The sequence below is a fragment of the Panulirus ornatus genome, chromosome 2 (genome assembly GCF_036320965.1).
Source record: "Panulirus ornatus isolate Po-2019 chromosome 2, ASM3632096v1, whole genome shotgun sequence".
Lineage (NCBI taxonomy): Eukaryota > Metazoa > Arthropoda > Malacostraca > Decapoda > Palinuridae > Panulirus > Panulirus ornatus.
Window position 1 is genome coordinate 46,319,479 of NC_092225.1, and position 25,000 is coordinate 46,344,478.

Sequence of the window (25,000 nt, forward strand, 5' to 3'; positions counted from 1 at the left end):
CTCGCAACCATATAACATTGTTGGAACCACTACTCCTTCAAACATACCCATTTTTGCTTTCCAAGATAACGTTCTCGACTTCCACACATTTCTTAAGCCTTCCAGAACTTTCGCCCCCTCCCCCACCGTTATGATTCACTTCCGCTTCCATGGTTCCATCAGCTGCCAAATCTACTCCCAGATATCTAAAACACTTCACTTCCTCCAGTTTTTCTCCATTCAAACTTACCTCCCAATTCCCAATATGTGCCTCCACACACGCACATATACATACCTATACATCTAAACGTATACATATATATACACACACAGACATATAAATATATACACATGAATATAATTCATAGTGTCTGCCCTTATTCCTTCTCTTCGCCGCGCCGTCAAACATGAAATGACAACAACCTCCCCCCGCATATGCACGAGGTAGCGCGAGGAAAAGACAACAAATGCCACATTCGTTCACACTCAGTCTATAGCTGTCATGTATAGTGAACCGAAACCACAGCTCCCTTTCCACATCCAGGCCTCACAAAACTTTCCATGGTTTACCCCAGACGCTTCACATGCCCTGCTTCAATCCATTGACAGCACGTCGACCCCGGTATACCACATCGTTCCAATTCATCTTATTCCTTGCACGCCTTTCGCTCTCATGCATGTTTAGGCCCCGAACACTCAAAATCTTTTTCACTCCATCTTTCCACCTGCAATTTGGTCTCCCACTTCTCCTCGTTCACTCCACCTCTGACACATATATCCTCTTTGTCAATCTTTCCTTACTCATTCTCTCCATGTGACCAAACCATTTCAAAACACCCTCTTCTGCTCTCTCAACCACACTCTTTTTATTACCAAACATCTCTATTACCCTTTCATTACTTACTCGATCAAACCACCTCACACCATATACTGTCCTCAAACATCTCATTTCCAGCACATCCACCCTCTTCCACACAACTCTATCTATAGCTCACGCCTAGCAACCATATAACATTGTTGGAACAACTATTCCTTCAAACATACCCATTTTTGCTTTCCGAGAAAACGTTTTCGCCTTCCACACATTTTTTAACGCTCCCAGAACTTTCGCCTCCCCCCACATCCCATGACTCACTTCCGCTTCCATGATTTCATCTGCTGCCAAATCCACTCCAAGATATCTAAAACGCTTCACTTCCTCCAGTTTTTCTTAATTCAAATTTACCTTCCAATTGACTTGTCTCTCAAACATATTGTGCCTAATAACCTTGTTCTTGTTCACATTTACTCTCAGCTTTCTTCTTTCACACATTTTACTGAACTCAGTCACCAGCTTCTGCATTTTCTCACCCGAATCAGCTACCAGTGCTGTATCATCAGTAAACAACAACTGACTCACTTCCCAAGCTCTCTCATCCACAACAGACTTCATACTTGCCCCTCTTTCCAAAACTCTTGCATTCACCTACCTAACAACCCCATCCATAAACAAATTAAACAACCATGGAGACATCACACACCCCTGCCGCAAACCTACATTCACTGAGAACCAGTCACTTTCCTCACTTCCTACACGTACACATGCCTTACATCCTCGATAAAAACTTTTCACTGCCTCTAACAACTTGCCTCCCACACCATATATTCTTAATACCTTCCACAGAGCATCTCTATTAACTCTATCATATGCCTTCTCCAGATCCATAAATGCTACATACAAATCCATTTGCTTTTCTAAGTATTTCTCACATACATTCTTCAAAGCAAACACCTGATCCACACATCCTCTACCACTTCTGAAACCACACTGCTCTTCCCCAATCTGATGCTCTGTACATGCCTTCACCCTCTCAATCAATACCCTCCCATATAATTTACCAGGAATACTCAACAAACTTATACCTCTGTAATTTGAGCACGCACTCTTATCCCCTTTGCCTTTGTACAATGGCACTATGCACGCATTCCGCCAATCCTCAGGCACCGTCACTATGAATCATACATAAATCAAATAACCTTACCAACCAGTCAACAACACAGTCACCCCCTTTTTTTTTGATAAATTCCACTGCAATACCATCCAAGCCCGCTGCCTTGCCGGCTTTCATCTTCCACAAAGCTTTTACTACCTATTCTCTGTTTACCAAATCATTCTCCCTAACCCTCTTAGAAATGCCTCTCTCTTCTCTTTCACTCATATTCTCACTTCTTCATCCCACCACTCACTACCCTTTCTAATCTGCCCACCTCCCACGCTCCTCATGCCACAAGCATCTTTTGCGCAAGCCATCACTACTTCCCTAAATACATACCATTCCTCCCCCACTCCCTTTACATCCTTTGCTCTCACCTTTTTCCATTCTGGACTCAGTCTCTCCTGGTTATTCCTCACACAAGTATCCTTTCCAAGCTCGTTTACTCTCACCACTCTCTTCACCCCAACATTCTCTTTTCTTTTCTGAAAACCTCTACAAATCTTCACCTTCGTCTCCACGAGATAATGATCAGACATCTCTCCAGTTGCACCTCTCAGGCTCATTAACATCCAAAAGTCTCTCTTTCGCGCGCCAATCAATTAACACGTGATCCAATAATGCTCTCTGGCCATCTCTTCTACTTACATACGTATACTTATGTATATCACTTTTTTTAAACCAGGTATTCCCAATCACCAGTCCTTTTTCAGCACACAAATCTACAAGCTCTTCACCATTTACATTTACAACGCTGAACTTCCCATGTGCACCAATTATTCCCTCAACTGCCACATTACTCACCTTTGCATTCAAATCACCCATCACTATAACCTGGTCTCGTGCATCAAAACTACAAACACACTCACTCAGTTGCTTCCAAAACACTTGGCTCTCATGATCTTTCTTCTCATGCCCATGTGCATTTGCACCAGTAATCACTCATCTCTCTCCATCCACTTTCACTTTCACCAATATCAATCTAAAGTTTACTTTCTTACACTTTATCATATACTCCCACCACTCCTGTTTCAGTAGTGCTACTCCTTCCCTTGCTCTTCTCTCACCAACTCCTGACTTTACTCCCAAAACATTCCCAAACCACTCTTTCCCTTTACCCTTGAGCTTTGTTTCACTCAGAGCCAAAACATGCAGGTTCCTTTTCTCAAACATACTACCTATCTCTACTTTTTTCTCATCTTGGTTACACCCACACACATTTAGACACCCTAATGTGTCTGATGATAGAGTGGCAGCTATAGAGTGTTTTGGTCGAGGTGGTGTGCGAAGGGAGAGGGTCAGGGAAAATTGTTTGGTAAACAGAAAAAAGGTAGTGAAAGCCTTGCGGAAGATGAAAGCCGGCAAGGCGGCGGATTTGGATGGTATAGCTGTGGAGTTCATTGAAAAAGGAGGTGACTGTTGTTCATTGGTTGGTGAAGATATTCAATGTATTTATGGTTCATGGTGAAGTGCCTTAGGATTGGCGGAATGCATGCATAGTGACATTGCACAAAGGCAAAGGGGATAAACGTAAGTGTTCAAACTACAGAGGCATAAGTTTGTTGGGGTTGTTAGGGAGATAAATGCAAGAGTATTGGAGAGAAGGGCAAGTATGCAGTCTGTTGTGGATGAGAGGGCTTGGGAAGTGAGGCAGTTGTTTTTCGCTGATGATACACCGCTGGTGGCATATTCGGGTGAGAAACTGCAAAAGTTGGTGACTGAGTTTGGTAAAGTGTGTCAAAGAATCAAGCTGAGAGTAAATGTGAACAGGAGCAAGGTAATTAGGTTCAATAGGGATGAGAAACAAGTAAACTGGGAGGTAAGTTTAAATGGAGAAAAACTGGAGGAAGTGAAGTGTTTTAGATATTTGGGAGTGTATTTGGCAGCGAATGGAACCATGGAAGCAGAAGCGAATCACAGGGTGCGAGAGGAGGCGAAGATTCTGGGAGCGTTGAAGAATGTGTGGAAAGCGAGAATGTTATCTTGGAGAGCCAAAATGAGTATGTTTGAAGGAATAGTAGTTCCAACAGTGTTATATGGTTGCGAGGCATGGGCTATAGATAAGGTTGTGCGGAGGATGGTGGATGTGTTGGAAATGAGATGTTTGAGGACATATAGTGTGAGATGGTTTGATCGAGTAAGTAATGAAAGAGTGAGAGAGATGTGTGGTAATAAAAAGAGTGTGGTTGAAAGAGCAGAAGAGGGTGTATTGAAATGGTTTGGTCTTATGGAGAGAACGAGTGAGGAAAGATTGATAAAGAGGGTATATGTGTCACAGGTGAAGGAAACGAGAAGTGGGAGACCAAATTGGAGGTGGAAGGATGGAGTGAAAAGGATTTTGAGCGATAGGGGCCTGAACATGCAGGGTGAAATTGGAACGATGTGGTATACCAGGATCGACGTGCTATCAATGGATTGATCCACAGCATATAAAGCGTCTGGGATAAACCATGGAAAGTTCTGTGGGGCCGGGATGTGGAAAGGGAGCTGTGGTTTTTGTGCATTGCACATGACAGCTAGAAACTGAATGTGATCAAGAGTGACCTTTGTTGTCTTTTCCTAGCGATACCTCGCGCGCGCGCGGGGGGAAAGGGGTGCCATTTCATGTGTGGCGGGTGGCGGCGGGATGAAGGCATTATGTACGAATATGTACCTATGTATATATGTATATGTCTATGTATGTATATGTATGTATACGTTGCAATGTATAGGCATGTATATTTGTAGGTGTGGGCGTTTTTGTATATATATGTATACGTGAGTGGGTTGGGCCAGTCTTTCCTCTATTTTCTTGCGCTAATTCGCCAAAGCGACAAAGTATAATAAATAGATAGGAAAATATATATATTTCTTATCATTTATCATCTATTATCATTATTACTTACTCAATCAAACCACCTCACACCACATACTGTCATCAAAAAACTCATTTCCAATACATCCACCCTCCTCCGCACAACCCTAGCAAACCATATATCATTGTTAGAACCACTATTCCTTCAAACATACCTATTTTTGTTCTCCGAGATAATATCATCGCCTTCCAAACATTCTTCAGATCTCTCCGAACCATCGTCTCCTCCCGAACCCTGTGACCCACTTCCGCTTCCATGGTTCCATCAGCTGCCAAATCCACTCCCAGATATCTAAAACATTTCCAGTTTTTCTCGATTCACACTTACCTCCCGATATACTTGTCCTTCAATCCTAATAAATCTAATTACCTTGCTCTAATTCATATTTACTCTCATCTTTCTTCTCTCACACACTTTACCAAACTCAGTCACTAACTCTCCAAAACTCTTGCAATCACTCCCTCAAAACCCCATCCATAAACAAATTAAACATCCATGGAGATATCACGCATGCTTGGCGCAAACCAACATTCACCATGAAACAATCACTCTCCTCTCTTCCTACTAGCACACAAGCCTTACATCCTTGATAAAAACATTTCAATGCCGTTAGCAAAATACCCTCCACACCATATACTCTAAATAACCTTCCAAAGAGCATCTCTGGCAACACTATCATATGCTTTTTCCAGATCTATAAATGCTGCATACAAACCCATCTGCATAAAAACCCATTCTTCAAAGCAAACACCTGATTCACACATCCGCTACCACTTCTGAAACCACACTGCTCTTCCCCAATCTGATGCTCTGTACATGCCTTTACACTTTCAATCAATACCCTTCTATATATATATATATATATATATATATATATATATTTTTATACTTTGTCGCTGTCTCCCGCGTTTGCGAGGTAGCGCAAGGAAACAGACGAAAGAAATGGCCCAACCCCCCCCCCATACACATGTATATACATACGTCCACACACACAAATATGCATACCTACACAGCTTTCCATGGTTTACCCCAGACGCTTCACATGCCTTGATTCAATCCACTGACAGCACGTCAACCCCGGTATACCACATCGCTCCAATTCACTCTATTCCTTGCCCTCCTTTCACCCTCCTGCATGTTCAGGCCCCGATCACACAAAATCTTTTTCAATCCATCTTTCCACCTCCAATTTGGTCTCCCTCTTCTCCTTGCTCCCTCCACCTCCGACACATATATCCTCTTGGTCAATCTTTCCTCACTCATCCTCTCCATGTGCCCAAACCACTTCAAAACACCCTCTTCTGCTCTCTCAACCACGCTCTTTTTATTTCCACACATCTCTCTTACCCTTACGTTACTCACTCGATCAAACCACCTCACACCACACATTGTCCTCAAACATCTCATTTCCAGCACATCCATCCTCCTGCGCACAACTCTATCCATAGCCCACGCCTCGCAACCATACAACATTGTTGGAACCACTATTCCTTCAAACATACCCATTTTTGCTTTCCGAGATAATGTTCTCGACTTCCACACATTCTTCAAGGCCCCCAGAATTTTCGCCCCCTCCCCCACCCTATGATCCACTTCTGCTTCCATGGTTCCATCCGCTGCCAGATCCACTCCCAGATATCTAAAACACTTCACTTCCTCCAGTTTTTCTCCATTCAAACTCACTTCCCAATTGACTTGACCCTCAACCCTACTGTACCTAATAACCTTGCTCTTATATATATATATATATATATATATATATATATATATATATATATATATATATATATATATATATATATATATATATACATATGGGGTGAAGAGGGTGGTGAGAGTAAGTGAGCTTGGGAAGAAGACCTGTGTGAGGAAGTACCAGGAGAGACTGAGTACAGAATGGAAAAAGGTGAGAACAATGGAAGTAAGGGGAGTGGGGGAGGAATCGGATGTATTTAGGGAATCAGTGATGGATTGCGCAAAAGATGCTTGTGGCATGAGAAGAGTGGGAGGTGGGTTGATTAAAAAGGGTAGTGAGTGGTGGGATGAAGAAGTAAGAGTATTAGTGAAAGAGAAGAGAGAGGCATTTGGACGATTTTTGCAGGGAAAAAATGCAATTGAGTGGGAGATGTATAAAAGAAAGAGACAGGAGGTCAAGAGAAAGGTGCAAGAGGTGAAAAAAAGGGCAAATGAGAGTTGGGGTGAGAGAGTATCAATAGATTTTAGGGAGAATATAAGATGTTCTGGAAGGAGGTAAATAAAGTCCGTAAGGCAAGGGAGCAAATGGGAACTTCAGTGAAGGGCGCAAATGGGGAGGTGATAACAAGTAGTGGTGATGTGAGAAGGAGATGGAGTGAGTATTTTGAAGGTTTGTTGAATGTGTTTGATGATAGAGTGGCAGATATAGGGTGTTTTGGTCGAGGTGGTGTGCAAAGTGAGAGGGTTAGGGAAAATGATTTGGTAAACAGAGAAGAGGTAGTGAAAGCTTTGCGGAAGATGAAAGCCGGCAAGGCAGCAGGTTTGGATGGTATTGCAGTGGAATTTATTAAAAAAGGTGGTGACTGTATTGTTGACTGGTTGGTAAGGTTATTTAATGTATGTATGACTCATGGTGAGGTGCCTGAGGATTGGCGGAATGCGTGCATAGTGCCATTGTACAAAGGCAAAGGGGATAAGAGTGAGTGCTCAAATTACAGAGGTATAAGTTTGTTGAGTATTCCTGGTAAATTATATGAGAGGGTATTGATTGAGAGGGTGAAGGCATGTACAGAGCATCAGATTGGGGAAGAGCAGTGTGGTTTCAGAAGTGGTAGAGGATGTGTGGATCAGGTGTTTGCTTTGAAGAATGTATGTGAGAAATACTTAGAAAAGCAAATGGATTTGTATGTACCATTTATGGATCTGGAGAAGGCATATGATAGAGTTGATAGAGATCCTCTGTGGAAGGTATTAAGAGTATATGGTGTGGGAGGAAAGTTGTTAGAAGCAGTGAAAAGCTTTTATCGAGGATGTAAGGCATGTGTACGTGTAGGAAGAGAGGAAAGTGATTGGTTCTCAGTTAATGTAGGTTTGCGGCAGGGGTGTGTGATGTCTCCATGGTTGTTTAATTTGTTTATGGATGGGGTTGTTAGGGAGGTAAATGCAAGAGTTTTGGAAAGAGGGGCAAGTATGAAGTCTGTTGGGGATGAGAGAGCTTGGGAAGTGAGTCAGTTGTTGTTCGATGATGATACAGCGCTGGCGGCTGATTCATGTGAGAAACTGCAGAAGCTGGTCACTGAGTTTGGTAAAGTGTGTGGAAGAAGAAAGTTAAGAGTAAATGTGAATAAGAGCAAGGTTATTAGGTACAGTAGGATTGAGGGTCAAGTGAACTGGGAGGTGAGTTTGAATGGAGAACAACTGGAGGAAGTGAAGTGTTTTAGATATCTGGGAGTGGATCTGGCAGCGGATGGAACCATGGAAGCGGAAGTGGATCATAGGGTGGGGGAGGGGGGAAAATTCTGGGGGCCTTGAAGAATGTGTGGAAGTCGAGAACATTATCTCGGAAAGCAAAAATGGGTATGTTTGAAGGAATAGTGGTTCCAACAATGTTGTATGGTTGCGAGGCGTGGGCTATGGATAGATTTGTGCGTAGGAGGATGGAGGTGCTGGAAATGAGATGTTTGAGGACAATGTGTGGTGTGAGGTGGTTTGATCGAGTGAGTAACGTAAGGGTAAGAGAGATGTGTGGAAATAAAAAGAGCGTGGTTGAGAGAGCAGAAGAGGGTGTTTTGAAGTGGTTTGTGCACATGGAGAGAATGAGTGAGGAAAGATTGACCAAGAGGATATATGTGTCGGAGGTGGAGGGAACGAGGAGAAGAGGGAGACCAAATTGGAGGTGGAAAGATGGAGTGAAAAAGATTTTGTGTGATCAGGGCCTGAACATGCAGGAGGGTGAAAGGAGGGCAAGGAATAGAGTGATTTGGAGCGATGTGGTATACCGGGGTTGACGTGCTGTCAGTGGATTGAATCAAGGCATGTGAGGCGTCTGGGGTAAACCATGGAAAGCTTTGTAGGTATGTATATATGCGTGTGTGGACGTATGTATATACATGTGTATGGGGGTGGGTTGGGCCATTTCTTTCGTCTGTTTCCTTGCGCTACCTCGCAAACGCGGGAAACAGCGACAAAAAAAAATATATATATGTATATATATATATATATATATATATATATATTCTTTTTTTTTCTTTTTTTTTCAATATATATATATATATATATATATATATATATATATATATATATATATATATATATATATATATATATATATATTGAAAAAGATCACAATTTCGCGCGTGATCAAGATATTCCTATGAGTCCAACGGGAAAATCATCTTCCCTATGGACTCGCAGGAATATATATATATATATATATATATATATATATATATATATATATATATATATATATATATATAAATTTCAGAGGTATAAGTTTGTTTAGTATTCCTGGTAAATTATATGGGAGGGTATTGATTGAGAGGGTGAAGGCATGTACAGAGCATCAGATTGGGGAAGAGCAGTGTGGTTTCAGAAGTGGTAGAGGATGTGTGGACCAGGAGTTTGCTTTGAAGAATGTATGTGAGAAATACTTAGAAAAGCAAATGGATTTGTATGTAGCATTTATGGATCTGGAGAAGGCATATGATAGAGTTGATAGAGATCCTCTGTGGAAGGTATTAAGAATATATGGTGTGGAGGCAAGTTGTTAGATGCAGTGAAAAGTTTTTTATCGAGGATGTAAGGCATGTGTACGTGTAGGAAGAGAAGAAAGTGATTGGTTCTCAGTGCATGTAGGTTTGCGGCAGGGGTGTGTGATGTCTCCATGGTTGTTTAATTTGTTTATGGATGGGGTTGTTAGGGAGGTGAATGCAAGAGTTTTGGAAAGAGGGGCAAGTATGAAGTCTGTTGTGGATGAGAGAGCTTGGGAAGTGAGTCAGTTGTTGTTCGCTGATGATACAGCGCTGGTGGCTGATTCATGTGAGAAACTGCAGAAGCTGGTGACTGAGTTTGGTAAAGTGTGTGAAAGAAGAAAGTTAAGAGTAAATGTGAATAAGAGCAAGGTTATTAGGTACAGTAGGGTTGAGGGTCACGTCAATTGGGAGGTAAGTTTGAATGGAGCAAAACTGGAGGAAGTAAAGTGTTTTAGATATCTGGGAGTGGATCTGGCAGCGGATGGAACCATGGAAGCGGAAGTGGATCATAGGGTGGGGGAGGGGGCGAAAATCCTGGGAGCCTTGAAGAATGTGTGGAAGTGGAGAACATTATCTCGGAAAGCAAAAATGGGTATGTTTAAAGGAATAGTGGTTCCAACAATGTTGTATGGTTGCGAGGGGTGGGCTATGGATAGAGTTGTGCGCATGAGGGTGGATGTACTGGAAATGAGATGTTTGAGGACAATGTGTAGTGTGAGGTGGTTTGATCGAGTAAATAACGTAAGGGTAAGAGAGATGTGTGGAAATAAAAAGAGCGTGGTTGAGAGAGCAGAAGAGGGTGTTTTGAAATGGTTTGGGCACATGGAGAGAATGAGTGAGGAAAGATTGACCAAGACGATATATGTGTCGGAGGTGGAGGGAACGAGGAGAAGTGGGAGACCAAATTGGAGGTGGAAAGATGGAGTGAAAAAGATTTTGTGTGATCGGGGCCTGAAGATGCAGGAGGGTGAAAGGAGGGCAAGGAATAGAGTGAATTGGATCGATGTGGTATACCGGGGTTGACGTGCTGTCAGTGGATTGAATCAGGGCATGTGAAGCGTCTGGGGTAAACCATGGAAAGCTGTGTAGGTATGTATATTTGCGTGTGTGGACGTGTATGTATATACATGTGTATGGGGGTGGGTTGGGCCGTTTCTTTCGTCTGTTTCCTTGCGCTACCTCACAAACGCGGGAGACAGCGACAAAGCAAAATAAAAAAAAAAAAATATATATATATATATATATATATATATATATATATATATATATATATATATATATATATATATATATATATATATATATTTATTTATTTATTTATTTATTTTGCTTTGTCGCTGTCTCCCGTGTTAGCGAGGTAGCCCAAGCAAACAGACGAAAGAATGGCCCAACCCACCCACATACACATGTATATACATACACGTCCACACACGCAAATATACATACCTATACATCTTAACGTATACATATATATATACACACAGACATATACATATATACACATGTACATAATTCATACTGTCTGCCTTTATTCATTCCCATCGCCACCTTGCCACACATGAAATAAACCCCTCCCCCCTTATGTGTGCGAGGTAGCGCTAGGAAAAAACAACAAAGGCCACATTCGTTCACACTCAGTCTCTAGCTGTCATGTTATAATGCACCGAAACCACAGCTCCCTTTCCACATCCAGGCCCCACACAACTTTCCATGGTTTACCCCAGACGTTTCACATGCCCTGCTTCAATCCATTGACAGCCCGTCGACCCCGGTATACCACGTCGTTCCAATTCATCCAATTCTTGTATACCTTTCACCCTCTTGCATGTTCAGGCCACGATCACTCAAGATCTTTTTCACTCCATCTTTCCACCTGCAATTTGGTCTCCCACTTCTTGTTCCCTCCCCCTCTGACACATATATCCTCTTGGTCAATCTTTCCTTACTCATTCTCTCCATGTGACCAAACCATTTCAAATCACCCTCTTCTGCTCTCTCAACCACACTCTTTGTATTACCACACATCTCTCTTACCCTATTATTACTTACTCGATCAAGCCACCTCACACCACATATTGTCCTCAAACATCTCATTTCCAGCACATCCACCCCTCCTCCGCACAACTCTATCCATAGCCCACGCCTCGCAACCATATAACATTGTTGGAACCACTATTCCTTCAAACATACCCATTTTTGCTTTCCAAGATACTGTTCTCGATTTACACATGATCTTCAAGGCTCCCAAAATTTTCGCCAACTCCCACACCCTATGATTCACTTCCGCTTCCTTGGTTCCATCCGCTGCCAAATCCACTCCCAGATACCTAAAACACTTCACTTCCTCCAGTTTTTCTCCATTCAAACTTACCTCCCATTTGACATGACCCTCAACCGTACTGTACCTAATAACCTTGCTCTTATTCATATTTCTTCTCAGCTTTCTTCTTTCACACACTTTACCAAACTCAGTCACCAGCTTCTGCAGTTTCTGACATGAATCAGCCACCAGTGCTGTATCATCAGCGAACAACAACTGATTCATTTCCCAAGCTCTCTCATCCACAACAGACTGCAAACTTGCACCTCTTTCCAAAACTCTTGCATTCACCTCCCTAACAACCCCATCCATAAACAAATTAAACAATCATGGAGACATCACACACCCCTGCCACAAACCTACATTCACTGAGAACCAATCACTTTCCTCTCTTCCTACATGTACACATGCCTTACATCGTCGATAAAAACTTTTCACTGCTTCTAACAACTTGCCTCCCACACCATATATTCTTAATACCTTCCACAGAGCATCTCTATCAACTCTATCATATGCTTTCTCCAGATCCATAAATGCTACATATATATCCATTTGCGTTCTAAGTATTTCTCACATACATTCTTCAAAGTAAACACCTGATCCACACATCCTCTACCACTTTTGAAACCACACTGCTCTTCCCCAATCTGATGCTGTGTACATGCCTTCACCCTCTTAATCAATACCCTCCCATATGATTTCCTAGGAATACTCAACAAACTTTTTTCTTTTTTTTTGCCGCTGTCTCCCGCGTTTGCGAGGTAGCGCAAGTAAACAGACGAAAGAAATGGCCCAACCCACCCCCATACACAGGTATATACATACGTCCACACACGCAAATATACATACCTACACAGCTTTCCATGGTTTACCCCAGACGCTTCACATGCCCTGATTCAATCCACTGACAGCACGTCAACCCCGGTATACCACATCGATCCAATTCACTCTATTCCTTGCCCTCCTTTCACCCTCCTGCATCTTCAGGCCCCGATCACACAAAATCTTTTTCACTCCATCTTTCCACCTCCAATTTGGTCTCCCACTTCTCCTCGTTCCCTCCACCTCCGACACATATATCCTCTTGGTCAATCTTTCCTCACTCATTCTCTCCATGTGCCCAAACCATTTCAAAACACCCTCTTCTGCTCTCTCAACCACGCTCTTTTTATTTCCACACATCTCTCTTACCCTTACGTTACTTACTCGATCAAAGCACCTCACACCACATATTGTCCTCAAACATCTCATTTCCAGCACATCCATCCTCCTGCGCACAACTCTATCCATAGCCCACGCCTCGCAACCATATAACATTGTTGGAACCACTATTCCTTCAAACATACCCATTTTTGCTTTCCGAGACAATGTTCTCGACTTCATACACATATATATATGTATATATATATATATATATATATATATATATATATATATATATATATATATATATATATATATATATATATATATAGATAGATATATATGTGTGTGTGTATGATGACAGAGTGGCAGATATAGGGTGTTTTGGTCGAAGTGGTGTGCAAAGTGAGAGGGTTAGGGAAAATGATTTGGTAAATAGAGAAGAGGTAGTAAAAGCTTTACGGAAGATGAAAGCCGGCAAGGCAGCAGGATTGGATGGTATTGCAGTGGAATTTATTAAAAAAGGGGGTGACTGTATTGTTGACTGGTTGGTAAGGTTATATAATGTATGTATGATTCATGGTGAGGTGCCTGAGGATTGCGGAATGCTTGCATAGTGCCATTGTACAAAGGCAAAGGGGATAAGAGTGAGTGCTCAAATTACAGAGGTACAAGTTTGTTGAATATTCATGGTAAATTATATGGGAGGGTATTGATTGAGAGGGTGAAGGCATGTACAGAGCATCAGATTGGGGAAGAGCAGTGTAGTTTCAGAAGTGGTAGAGGATGTGTGGATCAGGTGTTTGCTTTGAAGAATGTATGTGAGAAATACTTAGAAAAACAAATGGATTTGTATGTAGCATTTTTGGATCTGGAGAAGGCATATGATAGAGTTGATAGAGATGCTCTGTGGAAGGTTTTAAGAATATATGGTGTGGGAGGAAAGTTGATAGGAGCAGTGAAAAGTTTTCATCGAGGATGTAAGGCATGTGTCCGTGTAGGAAGAGAGGAAAGTGACTGGTTCTCAGTGAATGTAGGTTTGCGGCAGGGGTGTTTGATGTCTCCATGGTTGTTTAATTTGTTTATGGATTGGGTTGTTAGGGAGGTGAATGCAAGAGTTTTGGAAAGAGGGGCAAGTATGCAGTCTGTTGTGGATGAGAGAGCTTGGGAAGTGAGTCAGTTGTTGTTCGCTGATGATACAGTGCTGGTGGCTGATTCATGTGAGAAACTGCAGAAGCTGGTGACTGAGTTTGGTAAAGAGTGTGAAAGAAGAATGTTAAGAGTAAATATGAATAAGAGCAAGGTTATTAGGTACAGTAGGGTTGAGGGTCAAGTCAATTGGGAGGTAAGTTTGAATGGAGAAAAGCTGGAGGAAGTAAAGTGTTTTAGATATCTGGAAGTGGATCTGGCAGCGGATGGAACCATGGAAGCGGAAGTGGATCATAGGGTGGGGGAGGGGGCTTAAATCCTGGGAGCCTTGAAGAATATGTGGAAGTCGAGAACATTATCTCGGAAAGCAAAAATGGCTATGTTTGAAGGAATAGTGGTTCCAACAATTTTGTATGGTTGCGAGGCGTGGGCTATGGATAGAGTTGTGCGCAGGAGGATGGATGTGCTGGAAATGAGATGTTTGAGGACAATGTGTGGTGTGAGGTGGTTTGATCGAGTAAGTAACGTAAGGGTAAGAGAGATGTGTGGAAATAAAAAGAGCGTGGTTGAGAGAGCAGAAGAGGGTGTTTTGAAATGGTTTGTGCACATGGAGAGAATGAGTGAGGAAAGATTGACCAAGAGGATATATGTGTCGGAGGTTGAGGGAACGAGGAGAAGTGGGAGACCAAATTGGAGGTGGAAAGATGGAGTGAAAAAGATTTTGTGTGATCGGGGCCTGAAGATGCAGGAGGGTGAAAGGAGGGCAAGGAATAGAGTGAATTGGATCGATGTGGTATACCGGGGTTGACGTGCTGTCAGTGGATTGAATCAGGGCATGTGAAGCGTCTGGTGTAAACCATGGAAAGCTGTGTAGGTATGTATATTTGCGTGTGTGGACGTGTATGTATATACATGTGTATGGGGGTGGGTTGGGCCATTTCTTTCGTCTGTTTCCTTGCGCTACCTCGCAAACGCGGGAGACAGCGATAAAGCAAAATATATATATATATATATATATATATATATATATATATATATATATATATATATATATATATATATATATATATATATATATATATATATATATATGCGCCTATACACGCAAATATACATATATATACATATACATTTAGATACATATGCACGGACCCATACATATATACACATGCACATTTTCATACTTGCTTACCCTAAATCCTTTCCCGGCGCCACCCCGCCCAAGAAGGAAACAGCATCGTTGCCCCTGCGCGCGCGCGCGCGTGTGTGTGTGTGTGTGTACCCTAGCCTAAGTCAGCTACCCATTTTATCGACCAACCCCCAGGGAGGATGAACAGCTGGATCGACTGTAGACTGACTTTTGCAACCAGGAGTCAGAGAGATGGTCTTAACACCGGGCGGACAGTGAAAACGTCCCGATTAAGCAACGCTAAAGGTCGTGATAAATTGCTCAATAAAGTCTTGAAGAATAATTACAATTCTTTAAATTGATGCTCTACTTCCTCTCACCTGTCAAGAAATAATCAATGTATGTGTACTAATATCTATCCCTCGCTTATATTATCCAATTATGTAACATTAAGAAAAAGCAATACTTGGGTTACATGACCCACATGGAGCCTTTTGATAAGGCATTGAAGTCTGGATATCCTTTGCTCTAGCAAGAATTACTTATGAAATATAATGCTTTCTCCGTTACTGACAAGTTACTATAATTACATTATCTTCAAGGGTTGGAGAAGCGTGCGATTGCTGGAAATACACAAAAGTTTAGGTGGAAAAAGACGAGGAATTCTGAATAGGATTAGCTGAGGAAGGAACATCAAAGGAAGGGAATAGAGTAATGACAGGGATGGAGGGTGAAGGGTCATGGGAAAATGGGGGGACGGAAGAAGACAATGATCAGTAAACTGGCAAGGTGTTGGAGAAATGGGTGGAGGAGATGGTACGAGGAGTAAGAGAGAAAGGGATTGGAGAACGGGGATAAATGAGGAAACATTGGTTAGAGAGTGGAAGAACAATGAGGAGGAGAGAGAGACCACAGACTTACCTGTTATATTGATACATCTCCTGAGGTAGAGGTGTAGAAGCTGCGGACAATTTTTGACGATGACCTTAAGGCCCTGGTCCTCAAGGGCGTAACAGTCCGTCATATCGAGGTACTGTAGGTAAAGCTGACGGGAATGCATTGGTTCAGGCTCAACTGTGCCCTGTTGCGTCAAGTGGATGCACGTGATCTGGTGACAACCTGCGGGAACGAGCTCTGAATTTACCAGCAGTTAGTTAAGTAAATAGTCGACCTGCGATGCATCACTATGTCTTATGAGGATCTTAGGGAATAAGGCCACACATGGCTGTTTCTTATAAACATTTTCTAAGCTTCAGTAACTGTAAATGTCGGTCTGATGGTGACTGTGATACTGGTGATATATAACCCTTACGAGCCCAGCCACTGGTCTCCCGTTTTCTCTGAGGGTCCTATATCCTAATTATCATTCTCCTAGGATACAAGGTTTATTTATCTTTATCATTATCCTAAGAATCATGGTTTACCTGTCTCTATCATTGTTCTAGGAAGTATTGTTTACCTGTCTCTGTCAATATCCTACGGTGCATGGTTTACTTGTCTCTACCATTATCCTAGGATGCTTGGTTTACTTGTCTCTATCAGTATCCTAGGTTGAATAGTTTACATGTCTCTATCATTATCCTAGGATGCCTGATTTACCTTCTCTATCGTTATGCTAGGAAGCATGGTTTACCTGTCTCTATCATTAACCTAGGAAGCATGGTTTACCTGTCTCTGTCACTATCCTAGGATGTATGGTTTACCTGTCTCTATAATCATCCTAGAATGCTATCATTATCTATTGTAGGAAGCATGGTTTATTTACCTTTATCATTATCCTAGGATACACTGGTTTACTTGTCTCTGTCATTAATCTAAGAAGCATGGTTTGCCTTCTCTACCAATATCCTAAGATACATGGTTCACCCGTCTATCATAATCCTTGAATACAAGCTTTACCTGTCACTATCATTAACCTAGGATGCATGGTTTACGTGTCTCTATCATTATCCTAGGATCCATGATCTAACTTTATCATTATCCTAGGGTGCATGGTTTACCAGTCTACCATTATCCTAAGATGCTTGGTTTACCTTTTTCCATCATTATCCTAGGATGCATGGTTTACCTGTCTCTATCATTATCTAGAACGCATGATTTACTTGTCTCTATCATTATCTTAAGAAACATGGTTTACCAGTCTATGAATTTCCTAGTACGTATGGTTTACCGATATCTATCATTACCCTAGAATGCATGGTTTACCTGTCTCTATCATTATCCTTGGATGCAGGGTTTACATATCTCCATCATTATCCTAGGAAGCTTGGTTTACCTGTCATTATCAATATCCTAGGATGCATGGATTACCTGTTTCTATCATTATCCTAGAATGCATGGTTTACCAGTATCTATCATTATCCAAGGAAAAATGGTTTACCTATCTCTATCATTATCCTCGGATATATGGTCTACCAGTCTCTCTCAATATCCTAGTATGCATGAATGACCTATCTCTATCATTATCCTAGAATTCATGATTTACCCCTCTCTATCATTGCCTTAGGAGGCATGGTTTACGTGTCGCTATCCCTATCCTAGGAATCATTTGTACCTATTTCTGTCATTGTTCTAGAAGCAATGTATATCGTTATCTTAGGATACATGGCTCAACTGTCTCTATAATTAACCTAGGAAGCATGGTTTACCTGTCTTTTTCAATACCCTAAGATGCATGGTTTACATGTCTATCATAAACCTAGAATGCATGGTTTACCTGTCTCTATCAGTAACCTAGGATGCATGGTTTACCTGTCTCTATCAGTAACCTAGGATGCATGGTTTACCTGTCTCTATCATTATCCTAGGATGCATGATTTACCTGTCTCTATCATTATCCTAGGATGCCAAATTTACCTTTCTCTATCATCATCCAAGGAAGCATGGATTAACAGACTCTACCATTATCCTCGGATGCATGGTTTACCTGTCTCTATGATTATCCTAAGATGCATGGTTTACCTTTCTCTATCACTATCTGAGATGCATGGATTACTTGTCTATCATTATCCTAGAAGGCATGGTTCACCTGTCTCTATCAATATCCTAGGGTGCATGGTTTATCTACCTCCATTATCATCCTAGAATGGATGGTTTACCTGTCTCTATCAATATCCGAGGATGCAAGCTTTTCCTATCTCTATCATTATCCGAAAAAGCATGGTTTACCTGTCTATCAATATTCTAGGATGCATGGTTTATATGTCTATCATTATCCTATAAAGAATGGTTTACCTGTCTCTATCATTATCTAAGGAACCATGGTTTAACTATCTCTATCAGTAAGCTAGTATGCATAGTTAACCTATCTCTATAATTTTCCTAATATACATGATTTATCTGTGTCTATCATTATCTTAAGAAACATGGATTTACCAGTTACAATCTCTACTCTAGGATGCATGGCTTTCCTATTTCCATCATTATTCTAGAAGCGTGGTTTACCTACCTCTATCATATCCTAGGATACATGGTTTATCTGTCACTATCATTATCCTAGGAAGCATGGTTTACCTGTCTCTATCAATATCCTAGGAAGTATGGTTTACCTGTCTCTATCATTATCTTATGATATATGGTACATTTATGCCTATCATTATCTTTGGCTGTATGGTTTACCTGTCTCTATCATTATCACAGGATGCATGGTTTACTTGTCTCTATCAGTATCCTAGGTTGAATGGTTTACATGTCTCTATCATTATCCTAGGATGCATGATTTACCTGTCTCTATCGTTATCCTAGGAAGCATGGTTTACCTGTCTCTGTCATTGATCTAGGAATCATGGTTTAACTGTCTTTATCACTATCCTAGGATATATGGTTTACCTGTCTCTATCATTATCTTATGATATATGGTACACTTATGCCTATCATTATCTTTGGCTGTATGGTTTAACTGTCTCTATCATTATCCTAGGAAATATGGTTTACCTATCTCTATCACTATCTTAGGATGCATGGTTTACCATATTCTATTATCATCCTAAGATGCATGGTTTACCTGTCTCTATCATTATCCTAGGAAATATGGTTTACCTATCTCTATCACTATCCTAGGAGGCACGGTTTACTATATTCTATTATCATCCTAAAATGCATGGTTTACCTGTCTCTATCATTATTCTGGGAAGCATCGTTTACCTGGCACTAACAATATCCTAGGAAGCATGGTTTAATTGTCTCTATCATTATCCTAGGATGTATGGTTTTACCTGTCTCTATAATCATCCTAGAATGCTATCATTATCTATTGTAGGAAGCATGGTTTATTTACCTTTATCATTATCCTAGGATACACGGTTTACTTGTCTCTGTCATTAATCTAAGAAGCATGGTTTGCCTTCTCTACCAATATCCTAAGATACATGGTTCACCCGTCTATCATAATCCTTGAATACAAGCTTTACCTGTCACTATCATTAACCTAGGATGCATGGTTTACGTGGTCTCTATCATTATCCTAGGATCCATGATCTAACTTTATCATTATCCTAGGGTGCATGGTTTACCAGTCTACCATTATCCTAAGATGCTTGGTTTACCTTTTTCCATCATTATCCTAGGATGCATGGTTTACCTGTCTCTATCATTATCTAGAACGCATGATTTACTTGTCTCTATCATTATCTTAAGAAACATGGTTTAGCTGTCTATGAATTTCCTAGTACGTATGGTTTACCGATATCTATCATTACCCTAGAATGCATGGTTTACCTGTCTCTATCATTATCCTTGGATGCAGGGTTTACATATCTCCATCATTATCCTAGGAAGCTTGGTTTACCTGTCATTATCAATATCCTAGGATGCATGGATTACCTGTTTCTATCATTATCCTAGAATGCATGGTTTACCAGTATCTATCATTATCCAAGGAAAAATGGTTTACCTATCTCTATCATTATCCTCGGATATATGGTCTACCAGTCTCTCTCAATATCCTAGTATGCATGGATGACCTATCTCTATCATTATCCTAGAATTCATGATTTACCCCTCTCTATCATTGCCTTAGGAGGCATGGTTTACGTGTCGCTATCCCTATCCTAGGAATCATTTGTACCTATTTCTGTCATTGTTCTAGAAGCAAGGTTTATCGTTATCTTAGGATACATGGCTCAACTGTCTCTATAATTAACCTAGGAAGCATGGTTTACCTGTCTTTTTCAATACCCTAAGATGCATGGTTTACATGTCTATCATAAACCTAGAATGCATGGTTTACCTGTCTCTATCAGTAACCTAGGATGCATGGTTTACCTGTCTCTATCAGTAACCTAGGATGCATGGTTTACCTGTCTCTATCATTATCCTAGGATGCATGATTTACCTGTCTCTATCATTATCCTAGGATGCCAAATTTACCTTTCTCTATCATCATCCAAGGAAGCATGGATTAACAGACTCTACCATTATCCTCGGATGCATGGTTTACCTGTCTCTATGATTATCCTAAGATGCATGGTTTACCTTTCTCTATCACTATCTGAGATGCATGGATTACTTGTCTATCATTATCCTAGAAGGCATGGTTCACCTGTCTCTATCAATATCCTAGGGTGCATGGTTTATCTACCTCCATTATCATCCTAGAATGGATGGTTTACCTGTCTCTATCAATATCCGAGGATGCAAGCTTTTCCTATCTCTATCATTATCCGAAAAAGCATGGTTTACCTGTCTATCAATATTCTAGGATGCATGGTTTATATGTCTATCATTATCCTATAAAGAATGGTTTACCTGTCTCTATCATTATCTAAGGAACCATGGTTTAACTATCTCTATCAGTAAGCTAGTATGCATAGTTAACCTATCTCTATAATTTTCCTAATATACATGATTTATCTGTGTCTATCATTATCTTAAGAAACATGGATTTACCAGTTACAATCTCTACTCTAGGATGCATGGCTTTCCTATTTCCATCATTATTCTAGAAGCGTGGTTTACCTACCTCTATCATATCCTAGGATACATGGTTTATCTGTCACTATCATTATCCTAGGAAGCATGGTTTACCTGTCTCTATCAATATCCTAGGAAGTATGGTTTACCTGTCTCTATCATTATCTTATGATATATGGTACATTTATGCCTATCATTATCTTTGGCTGTATGGTTTACCTGTCTCTATCATTATCACAGGATGCATGGTTTACTTGTCTCTATCAGTATCCTAGGTTGAATGGTTTACATGTCTCTATCATTATCCTAGGATGCATGATTTACCTGTCTCTATCGTTATCCTAGGAAGCATGGTTTACCTGTCTCTGTCATTGATCTAGGAATCATGGTTTAACTGTCTTTATCACTATCCTAGGATATATGGTTTACCTGTCTCTATCATTATCTTATGATATATGGTACACTTATGCCTATCATTATCTTTGGCTGTATGGTTTAACTGTCTCTATCATTATCCTAGGAAATATGGTTTACCTATCTCTATCACTATCTTAGGATGCATGGTTTACCATATTCTATTATCATCCTAAGATGCATGGTTTACCTGTCTCTATCATTATCCTAGGAAATATGGTTTACCTATCTCTATCACTATCCTAGGAGGCACGGTTTACTATATTCTATTATCATCCTAAAATGCATGGTTTACCTGTCTCTATCATTATTCTGGGAAGCATCGTTTACCTGGCACTAACAATATCCTAGGAAGCATGGTTTAATTGTCTCTATCATTATCCAAAATGCATGATTTAGCTGTCTCTATCCTTATCCTTGCAAGAATGGCTTACCTTTATCATTATCCCAAGAAGATTGGCTCATCAGTTTCTATCATTATCCTAAGAAGAATGGATTACCTGTCTCTACTATTAGCCTAAGAAATATAGTTTACCTGTTTCTGTTAACATCCTAGGATGCTAGGTTTACGTGTCTCTAACATCATCCTACGATGCATGGTTTATCTATATCATTATTCTTGGAAGCATGGATTACCTGTCTCTATCAATATCCTAGGATGCAAGGTTTAACTGTTTCTCTCATTATCCTACATCGATGCATGACTTACCTGTTGCTATCATTAACCTATGAAGCATGGTTTACCTGTCTCTATGATTATCCTATGATGCATGGTTTACCTGTTTCTATTATCATCCAATGATACATGGTTTACCTGCCTCTATCATTATCCTAGGGTGCATGGTTTACTTGTATCTAAAACTATCCTATGGTGCATGATTTGTGTGTCTCTATCATTATCCTCGGAAGCATGGTTTATCTGACTCTATCATTATCCCAAGAAATATCGTTTACCTATTTCTATCGACATCCTAGGATGCTAGGTTTAAGTGTTTCTAACATTATCCTACGATGCATGGTTTATCTATCTCTATCATTATTCTTGGAAGCATGGTGTACCTGTGTCTATCATTATCATAAGAAGTATGGATTACCTGTTTCTATCAATATCTTATGATGCATGGTTTACCTCCTGTCTCTATCATTACGCTAGAATGCATGGATTACTTGTGTCTATTGTTATCCTTAGAGGCGTGGTTTACCTGTCTCTATGAATATCCTAGGATGAATGGTTTAATTGTCTCATCATTATCTTAAGATTCTTGGTTTACCTGTTTCTATCATTATATTACGATGCATGGTTTACCTGTCTATCATTATCCTAGGAGGCATAGTTTACATGTCTATCATTATCCTATGATGCATGGTTTACCTGTTTCTATTATCATCTTATGATATAAGGTTTACCTGTATCTATCACTACCCTAGGATACATAATTTACCTGTCTATCATTATGCTAGAATGGATGGTTTACTTATCTCTATTATCATCCTATGATGCAAGGTTTACTTGTCTCTATCAATAGTCTAAGATGCATGGTTTACCTGTCTCTATCATAATCCTATGATATATGGTTTACCTATCTCCATTAACATCCTATGATGCGAGATTTAACTGCCTCAATCATTATCCTAGAATGCAGTGTACTTGTCTCTATCGTTTTCCTATGATGCATGGTTAACCTGTTTCTATCATTACCCTAAGAAGCATTGTTTAACAGTCTCTGTAATGCATGGTTTATCTGTCTTTATCAATAGTCTAGGATGCATAGTTTACCTGTCTCTATCAATATCCTAGGATGCATAGTTTACCTGTCTCTATCAATATCCTAGGATGCATAGTTTACCTGTCTCTATCAATATCCTAGGATGCATGGTTTACCTATCTCTAACATCTCTAATATCATCCTAAAATGCATAGTTTATCTGCGTCTGTCATTATCCCAGGATGCATAGTTTTCCTGTCTCTATGAATATCCTAGGATGCATGTTTGCTTGTCTCTATCATTATCCTAGGAAGCATGGATTACCTGCCTTTATCATCACCCAAGAATGTGTTTTCTATCTCTGTCTATCATTATCCTATGAAACATGGGTTACCTGTCTCTATGAATGTCCTAGGAGTCATGGTTTCACTGTCTCAATCATTATTCTAGGATGCATGATTTACCTGTCTCTGTCATAATCCTAAGAAGTATGGTTTACCTGTCTCTATCAATATCATTGGATGCATGGTTTACCTTTCTCTATGATTATCGTAGAATGCATGGCTTACCTGTCTCTATCATTATCCTTACAAGCATGGTTTATGTCTCTATCAATATCCTAGGATGCATTGTTTATCTGTTTCTATCATTATCCTAGGATGCATTGTTTACCTGTTTCTATCATTATCCTAGGAAGCATGGTTTTACCTGTCTCTATCATTATCCTTACAAGCATGGTTTATGTCTCTATCAATATCCTAGGATGCATTGTTTATCTGTTTCTATCATTATCCTAGGAAGCATGGTTTATCTGTCTCTATCATTATCCTAGTATTCATGGTTTACCTGTCTCTATCAATATCCTAGGATGAATGATTTACCTGACTCTATCATTTTCTTAGGATGTGTGGTTCATCTGTCTCTCTCATTATCCTAAGAAGCATGGTTTACCTTTTTGTTAATATCCTAGGACGCATGGTTTACTTCTCTCTATAATTTTCATAGAATGCATGGTTTACCTGTCTCCATCTTCATCCTTGCTAGCATGGCTTACTTGTCTATCAATATATAAGGATGCATGGTTTATTTGTCTCTATCTTTATCCTAGGATGCATGGTTCACATGTCTCTATCACTATCCCAGGATGCTTGGTTTACCTATCTCTATCATTATTCTAGAATGCATGGTTTACCTGTCTCTATCATTATCCTAGTATTCATGGTTTACTTGTCTCTCAATATCCTAGGGTGCAAGGTTTACCTCTCCATGAATATCCTAGGATGCATGGTTTACCTTTCTTTGTCAATATCCTAGGATGCTTGGTTTACTATTCTCTATCAATATCCTAGGATGCATGGTCTACCTGTCTCTATCATTATCCTAGAACGCATGGTTTATCTGTCTCTATCTTTACAATAGGATGAATGGTTTACCTGTCTCTATCTTTACAATAGGATGAATGGTTTACCTGTCTCTAACATTATCCAAGGATGCTTGGCTTACCTGTCTCTATCAATATCCTTGGATGCATGGTTTACCTTTCTCTGCTATCCTAGGATGCATCCTTTACCTTTCTCTGCTGCAACATATATATGGTCAACCTATAGGGATGATGAGGTATATGGTCAACCTATAGGGATGATGAGGTATATGGTCAACCTATAGGGATGATGAGGTATATGGTCAACCTAT

The 25,000-nt window shown here is 40.3% G+C and overlaps 1 protein-coding gene across 3 annotated transcripts in view; it reads right to left on the reverse strand.

Annotated features, from left to right (window-relative positions):
• Fbxl7 (F-box and leucine-rich repeat protein 7) overlaps positions 1 to 25,000 on the reverse strand; it is a 342,295-nt gene that overhangs the window by 15,454 nt on the left and 301,841 nt on the right. For all 3 annotated transcript variants that reach the window (XM_071675481.1, XM_071675470.1, XM_071675489.1), the window contains exon 4: positions 16,200 to 16,397. In XM_071675481.1, the coding sequence (XP_071531582.1) occupies positions 16,200 to 16,397 (198 nt within the window). The remainder of the gene's footprint in view (positions 1 to 16,199; positions 16,398 to 25,000) is intronic.